At 53.6% G+C, this 8,492-nt stretch overlaps 1 protein-coding gene and 1 pseudogene across 1 annotated transcript, besides 4 other annotated features; both read left to right on the forward strand.

Moving 5' to 3' along the window:
- Positions 1-37: part of a sequence feature (heterozygous, Esmeraldo-like haplotype) that runs on past the window's edge.
- Positions 38-111: a sequence feature (haploid, Esmeraldo-like haplotype).
- Positions 112-8,492: part of a sequence feature (areas not merged during assembly with more than two copies in the genome that could not be assigned to a particular haplotype) that runs on past the window's edge.
- Positions 788-2,926, forward strand: Tc00.1047053508163.330 (surface protease GP63, putative; the record flags this gene model as incomplete). The annotated part of the gene is made up of 1 exon (XM_816351.1): positions 788-2,926. One exon carries the CDS (start codon positions 788-790, stop codon positions 2,924-2,926), a length of 2,139 nt encoding a protein of 712 aa, XP_821444.1.
- Positions 3,906-3,930: a sequence feature (AT_rich).
- On the forward strand, positions 4,901-6,853 carry Tc00.1047053508163.340 (annotated as a pseudogene).

Here is an 8,492-nt window from a genome sequence, read left to right on the forward strand (position 1 = left end):
CTGTGGAGCGCTGTGTACGCTGAAAACGCACGCACGCACGCTGCGGATGGTGATGGAGGGCACCGTGGAGCCCGGTGTTTTGGTGCTTGTGGCTGTCTTTGGCAACGCTCATATCCACCGTCTGGGAATGGCCGGCGTGGTCGTGGGTAGTTGGAGGGAGCAACGGCGAACACCGTGACTTCCACGCAGTGCGTTCACAGTAGCTCCTTGGCCAGTGGCATTGCGGGAAGGAACCGTCATGATAATTGCAACGCCGTCACGATTGTTTTCGAGCACCGCAAGAGAGAGTAAAAATATATTTGTTTGCATGACTCTTTCCATCTCCGCCTCAGGGCTGCCCATTATAATGAGGTTACCGTGCGGTGGCGTTACCCCTATGAGCTGTTGGGATAGAAAGAGTGGACGCTGTGCGATGCTCCCGCACCTGGAACGGGCGCTGCGCAATTGGTGGCTGTTAAGTGGCCGGTCACACGATTATTGCTACACCGCGAGGAGAGCAGACGAAACACTCCGCGTGTAGGGAGTGTTGCGGCCGATAAGGAATGCGTGCGACGGTGATGGACGCTCAGTCAACGACGGATAGACGGTTTGTCCCTTTGATGGGTTTGGTGCGCACGCGGTGTGCATGGCTGTCTCTGTAGTCTCCTGTTACTCCGCTGCATGTGCCGCATTTTGACGCATTACTGGCACTAAACCATTTCCTTTTTCTTCTCCCTCTTTGTCCTTTGTCTCTCTCCTCCCACAGCCAGGCTGCACTGCTGCTGCTGCTCACACAAGAAACCAAGAAATGCATATTCCTCAGGCCATGCGCCAGCCACGCCATGCCACGCCGCCACCCCCATTGCTGGTTTTGCTGCTGATGTACTGCGCCACTGCGTGTATTGCCGCTGCACCCGCCACACAATACTGGCGTGGATTGGACGAGATGATGAGGAGCGGCCCGCTTTCGACTGCGGTTGTGCGTGAGGTGCCGCGCAAGGGACAGGGCACCATGCAGGCGTACACCGTCGCCACACAGGATGACAACAGTGGCTGGGAGCCGATCCGCATTAAGGTGTTCACGGAGGATTTGAAGAGCACGAGGAGGAAAAAGACGTACTGCGAAAAGGTTGGGGATGAGTGCGACAACCTCTTGGGGGAGTGGATAACTTGTACAGATGAACATGTATTGTCAGTTGAAAAGAAGAAATTGTACACTGAAAAGATTCTCCCAGGTGCTGTCAAACTGCACGCTGAGCGACTACTTGTGAAACCCACTGGAAGGAACATAACCGTGCCGAGTAATTTGAATGAACCGTGCAACCACTTTGCGGTTCCTACTGAGCACAGGAGATACGGTGTGGCTGCTGCTGACCTTGTCATCTACGCTTCTGCTGGGCCGTCAAATACTGAAAGCAAGGCTGTTTGGGCGGCAACTTGTAACAAATGGGAAGATTTTCGCCCCTCCATTGGCGCCATGAACTTTGATCCAAAGTACATGACTGACACGGCGTGGAGCGTTCGCGTTGCCGCACACGAACTTGCGCATGCACTTGGGTTTAGTAAAGGGAGTATGGAGGAAAAGAGCATATTGACCTCTGGGCACATTGTGCGTGGGAAGGGCCGCAAGATGGTGACGGGAATGCACGTTCAGAAGAAGGCGAAAGCGCACTTTGGTTGTGACTCTCTCGAGGGCATGGAGCTGGAGGACGAAGGTGGCACTCGGGAACAGGCGATCCCTCACTGGAAGGAGCGCCACGCGCGGGACGAGCTGATGGCCCCCATAGTCGGTGCCGGCTACTACACGGCTCTGACGATGGCGGTGTTTGCGGATATGGAGTACTACAGCGTGAACTGGAGCATGGCGGAGCCGATGGGCTGGGGCAGCGGCACCGGCTGCGACTTCCTGGAGAAGAAGTGCAATGCAACCGAGGACCTTGCCGGCAAGTATCCCCACATGTTCTGCAATGACTCCGACAAAGAGACGCTTCGCTGCACCTCCGACCGCCGTTACGTAGGGACGTGCACCGCAATCATCGTTGAAAACGAGGGGAGTCCTGCGGATAAGGACTTTTGCCCTGTTGTTTCTTCGTACTTTCACGACGCGTCTGGGATAAAGTACAATACTTGCTCGGACAAAGGTGTAAATTATCTCCCTGGGTCGCTGACTGGCGGTGACTCGTGGTGCATGGATGCGGAATTACTGTCGAAAAATGATGACGGTAAACATAAAAACGTCAAGGGAGTGTGCGCGCAGGTGTCGTGTGCAGAGGGCACAGTGAAGGTGAAGTACCTCGGCAGCAGTGGTTTTCAGCCTTGCCCTGAGGGCACTGACATCCCAGTGACGTTGGAAGATTTTGAGAAAGACGGAAAGATCAGGTGCCCGAAGTACGTTGAGGTCTGCACCATTGCCGCCAACGGCAGCAGTCTTGTAATTCCGAGTGTGTTGGAGGATGACAAGGGAGAAGAGCAAGAGGAGCAAGTAGAGGCGTCTGTGGCTGCTTCGGTGTTGTCTCCTGCAGAAGAACCTCATGCAGAAGCGTCTTCCCCAGGCCAACCTCATGCAGAAATGCCTTCTCCACGGGTGCAAGCGACCTTGCAGCAGCCTCGAGAGGAAATTAAAGCACAAGCGTCCACCGCAGAAGAACCTTATGAAGAGGAACCACGTGCAGCAGCGTCTTTTACCGAAGAATCTCATGCACAAGCGTCCATTGCAGGCAAAACTTCTGAAGCTCCAGTGGTTCAAGCGGCATTGCAGCAGCCTCAACAAGAAAGTAAAGCAGGACAAAATGCAACGGTGGGGGTATCTGCCAACACAGAGCACGTGCCGGCGAATTCGAACTCCCATGCCGTTGAAGAAGCAACAGGTGATGGCGGCACTGTTTGTGAGGTCAGGCTGCTGCCATCGCTGCTTCTGTTGGGACTGTGGGGGTTTGCGGCTCTGTGAGGAGTGACTGGCTGCCGCGTGGAACAATTACGACCTCCGCTGCAAAAATTCACTTCAAAAAACTAAATTTTTTCCTAAAATAAATTTCTTTTTCTTTTCTATGTTCGTAATTTATAATTCTTGAAGCCTTCTTTGTTGCTTTTCTTTTTGATGTTTTAATGTTTCTTTATTTTAAAAAAAATATACCATTTTTCATTCCCTTTTATCTTTCACTCCCGCATCCCTCTTTTTTGCTTTTGGAGGCAATCACTATGGACGTTTTTTTCTTTATTTCTACTCTTCCCTCTTTAATTGTTTCTTGCTGCACTCTTCCTGTGAGGGGTGCCGTGTGTTTCCCGCCCAACTGCTCCACTCGCACACCCACCGACACGCTCATGACGACGGCCCTGTACGCCTCGCCTGCTGCACGCATGAGGAGGGGCCGCGACGAACGGCGCGCTGAGGGAGCCGTGACGTGTGGGCGTGCGACGAGGGCCTGTGGGGCGGAGCACACATTTCTTTCCCTCTTGTTTTGTTTTCTTTGCGGCCAGGGCGAGCAGACACCCGCAGCGCCACACACACACAGCCACACCCTGCCGCCGTGTTTTTTTTTTATATGCTTTTCGTGTTCATTTCACGCGCTGGCAGTCCCGTCAGCATTTCTCTCCCTCCTGATGATTTTTTTCTTTTGCTGCGCTCACTCTCCCGATGGAGTGACGCGACTCCCGTCATGTCTGCGTGCTTCTCTCAGTCCCCACACACACGAGTGACTGTGCTCTGCGGGCCGCACTCGCACGCCGATGAAAGGGCTGAGGGGAGCGGCAACACGCAGATGACCCCATGAAATATAAACGATGTGCGGACACATGGAGGGTCAGACGGTTGAAGCACACGTAACCATCTTTTCAATTTTCTTTTCGGGCAAAATATATACAGACAGTTTGGTGTGGCCACACGGCAGTTAGGCGATTTCTAAATTTGTATGGAACAGTAATGGACGATTTTTTTTTATTTATAATTATTTTGTGTGATGGGGTTTATATAAGACGAAGGGGATGGTTTTCTTTTTGTTTTAAATAAATCTTGTGTGAACTGCCACTGCTTGGGCTGCAGTGCGGTCATGAGTTTGAGCGGTCTTCTTGTTGTTTCCGCCATGCGTCTCTGCTGTACATTTTTGTTGTGCGTCTCTCCACATACTCTGCTCCCTCTTTTCTACTTCTTTGCTTTGTGTTTCCGCAGGCACACACAACCACACACACACAAGATGCACATCGCAGTGGATTTGAATGCTCCCTTTTGTAGTGCATGCTGGCAGTTGCGCTATTGCGCTGCTGCTGCTGCAATTCTGTGTGTGTGACGGCTGCTGGGAGTCCTGGACATGTATCTGGTGATGCGGATGCGGTGGTTGTGCCGGTGGATGTGTCGTGTGCTCCGAGTGACGGCAGCCCGAGCTATCGCGTGTGTGTGTGTGTGTGTCTGTGGGCGTGGAAGAAGTGTTCTGCTGCCGGTGCTGAGGCTCAGCATGAGAATTACGCTTTCAGTGGCTTTGATGTGCGCATGCATAGCAGAGATGGTGAGCTGGGTGCTGTGTGCCATGTGGCCAATGCGGTGCACACATGTAGCAACTGTGCTGCCAGCTGTGCAACGGAAAGAGGAAGTGGTCACCGTTGCCTTCACGATGAATGTGACGGCAGATAAATACGCCGGCCCTTATGAATTGTGGTGGCGTCAATTTTCTCCCGATGGAGCCATCCATCCGTCTGCACGGAGCGGCGATGCTGGCCGGAAGGGCATCTGTCAGTTGCCGCCGCCCCGTGAAGGGAAGGATGACACAAAATCTGGTGGGACAACTGCGCCGCAAGTGAATGCTGAGCCGTCACGTCAACACGAGGATTGGCGAGAGTCTGCGGCGGCTGACGGACCCAACACCGTCGATCCGAGTCCCGCATCCAACACGGCGACCAACACGTCCGAGACGAGGCCTGAGTTTGCTCACGTTTAAAATATCAATGTGGCTCCGACACCACCCGAATGAAGGCCCACGCCTGTCACCGAGTCGAAGGTGAATCCTGTTGATGATGCGATGAGCGGTTTAATAAATGTTGAGTTGCCGCGGGGATTCGATCTATTTGTGCTGCAGACGACGCTGGTGCAGCCGAAGGATGGGATGTTTCCACTTACGACGAGGGATTTGTTTGCTTCAGCCTCTCTCGTCAGTGCTGGTGGACTAATTGCTGCTTTTGCCGAGGGTCACATGGATGCCGAATATCAAGGTGGTCAATTAAGTAAGCCCTTTTCTTCTGATGTGGTTGCGGGGTGCATCGACTCTGCGTGGAATTGGTCCACTCTTGTTGGTGAGGTCAATAAAAGGATACATGGAGGGCACACACTGTGCTTGGTGCAGCGGAGGGAGAGGAGAGTTTGGGTGTTGTGCTCCGCCCCACAACAATCACGAAGGGCAACGGAGTGTTTCCTCTTGCGGGAAGCTCTGGTGTGCCCTACGAAGGTGGGTGTTGGAGGGAGGGCGGCTTGGAGCCGAAACTGGTTGTGGGTGATGTCACGAATCCCACGGGTGGCAGGCAGAGTGGACGGATCGAATGTGGTGACCCCGAACCACTCCCGAAACGGATCCCTTCTGCTTCTCACGAAGGTGAATGGACGGAGTTCATTGCTTCTGGTGGCGCAGGTGTTGTGATGGAGGATGGCACGCTTGTGTTTCCTCTGATGGCGGTGAATGAGGCAGAAGACGTTTGCTCCATGATCATTTGCTCGACGGAAAACGGCAGTGCCTGGGCGCTCTCTGAGGACATTTCCCGTGCGGAATGCCTTAGCCCCGCGTCACAGAATGGGAGGGATCACTTCTTATGATTGTTGACTGCGAGAGTGGCCAGAGGGTGTACGAGTCGCGCGGCATGGGGACAGCGTGGACGGAGGCCATCGGGACACTCTCAGGCGTGTGAACCAACGCCCGATCAGGAGTCTCTCAGAAGGAAAGCCTGCGTGTGGATGCCCTCATCACCGCGACCACTGAGGGAAGGAGGGTCATGCTGTGCACTCAGAGAGGGCATGCCTCGGGGAAGAAGAGGGCCACTGCGCTCTGCCTTTGGGTCACGGACAACAACCGCACGTTTTCTGTTGGACTGGTTGCCGTGGACACTGCTGCGGATTGGATGCTCGCCAGCACCCTGCTGCACTCGGATGGCAATTTGCATCTTTTACAACGGAGGGGCAACGGTGAGGGCCGTGTCATTTCACTTTCCCGCCTGACGGAGGGACTGAGTGCAATCAAGTCCGTCCTCAGTACTTGGATGCAAAAGGACATTTTCTTCTCCAGCTTGTCTACACCCACGGCGTGTCTGGTGGCTGTTTTGTCCGATGCGGCCAGTGATGACACGTGGAACGACGAGTACCTTTGCCTGCATGCGACGGTGAAGGAATGCAGTGAAGGACAACGATGGGTTTCAATTGACGGGACCTGAGTCCAGGGCAATATGGCCTGTGAACACTCGGGGTGATAATGTGCGTCATGTATTTTTGAGCCACGACTTCACACTTGTGGTGTCGGTGACCATCGAAGAGACTCCGAGTGGGAACACTCCTCCACTGACTGCGGTGCTGGCGGACACTGCGTCCAATCCTACCGTGGGACAGCCGTACAGCCACAATAAGGAGTGGGAGACGGCGTTCGAAGGCAATACAACAACACGGAGCAGCACTTGGGAGTTGAGGAAATAATACCAATTGGTACTCATGCTGCAAGGCAACAAGGCCTCTTTGGACGTCGATGGCGAGTCGCTGGGGGCGGAAGAGGTGCTGTTGACAGGCGAGAGGCCACCTGATGTCCTGAGGGTTCGCTTTGGCGCGTGCGGTGGGCACGAATCTCATGTGACGGTGACGAACGTCTTTCTGTACAGCCGCCCACCGAATTCCACTGCGATGCGTGCACTCAAGGACAGGGTTCCCGCTCCGACGAGGGAAGCGGCCCCGACGCCATCTGAGAAGATTCGAGTAGTTGACAGCCTCAGAGAGTAAATTGCTGGGGATATTACCGAAGATAAATGAATGGGCACAACGCCCCTGGACACGAATCCCCACCACAAACAGTCACCTCGCAGGGTCTGGAGCGGCGTGAGTCCCGACGACCGCCTTGCCTCTCTCAACGACGTGAAGTTGACACTGCGTGATTTAGGCGGCAACAACACCGTGCGTGTGTGCGTGTCTTGTGTGCCGCTGCTTCTACTGGGATTGTATTTGGGTGGTGGCAGTCTTCTGAGCCACAGAGTGTGGATTTGCGACTCCTCACGGAGAATACATGCCGCATTACTCGCAGCTTTTCTTATTTTTTTTTTTACTGCTTCTTTATCTTAATGTTTTTACATTTTAATGTTCTTTTTGATGTGGTTTGGCTGGATCAGTAATAATTACTGTTGATTTTTATTTAAGTAATGTTCGGTTGCTGCACACTGTCATGGGTGACGTGTTTCTCCTCTTGTTTGCTTTTTGTTGCCCACACGCGGTGCCGGCCCTGCGGCTGTGCGTCCCATGGACTGCACGAAAGGAGGATTGGAGGAACAGGCCGGATGCCGCATGAAATGTGGAGGATGTTGTGTGGGCTGGTGGGACAGTAAAGTCCTTTATTGACCTCTTTTTATTGTTGAGGGCAATATGTATACACCAACACACGGTCGTATTGTGCTGCTTGGCACATGAAATAAACGTCTTTCCGAATCATGGATTTTCCTTTTTTATGTTGTTTGGGAGTTCTTCTGGACTCTCACCCTTTTTTTCTTTTGTTTTTGGTAAATCACTGCGGTTTATTTTTGTTTGTGCTGTCTTCACTGTCGCTGAGTGTCTCCGCGTCCCGTTGAGTGTCTCTCTGCTGGCTGTGCTGTTGACATGCCCTCATTTCTTTTTCTTATTTTTTTTCTGCTAGAGGCATCGATGTTCCGCGACGACGGTTGTTTGTGCTCCCCATTGCGATGGCACGAGGGTGACTGTGCGCCGGACTTCTGAGTGCACACGGAGGGGAGCGGATGGTGTGCGCCGTGCCTCACTGTGAGTGTGAGACGACACTCCGTCGGGGAAGAGAGAAGTAAAGCGCAGCGCCGTGGATTTGAATTCGACCCGTCCATCTCGTTGCGGCGGTGTGTGTGCTGTGCGCATGGCTCTATCTTGCGGTGCGGCGTGTATGGCGTTGCCTCTGCATGCGTTGTGCTGCAGGCTTTTCTTTTCCATGTCTTTGTCCTTTTGTGTGTGGAAAAGTTGTGGGAGAGGAAATGTGAGCGGGAGAGTGAGCATGGGTGGCTGCTAGACTCGCCCCGCGCATTGGGGGCTTCCATGGAAGTGGATTTGCTTGACGGCTTTTCGCGGCACCCAGGGCGTAGCGAGGAGAAGGATGGGGAGGGTCTGTTGTGAGCAGAAGGAGGATGGACAGGACAGTCCCCTTCCGTGTCCTTCCCCGTGTCGTTGGCAGTACATACTGAGAGCGTAAATTTGCGCGAGTGCGGGATGAAAGGTTTATGCCGCTTTGTGCGTGCTACTCAGTCGTCGTCATTGCAGGCTGTCGTCACGCTGCGTTGTGGTGCGG

Source organism: Trypanosoma cruzi, genomic scaffold (genome assembly GCF_000209065.1).
Source record: "Trypanosoma cruzi strain CL Brener 1047053516699 genomic scaffold, whole genome shotgun sequence".
NCBI lineage: Eukaryota > Euglenozoa > Kinetoplastea > Trypanosomatida > Trypanosomatidae > Trypanosoma > Trypanosoma cruzi.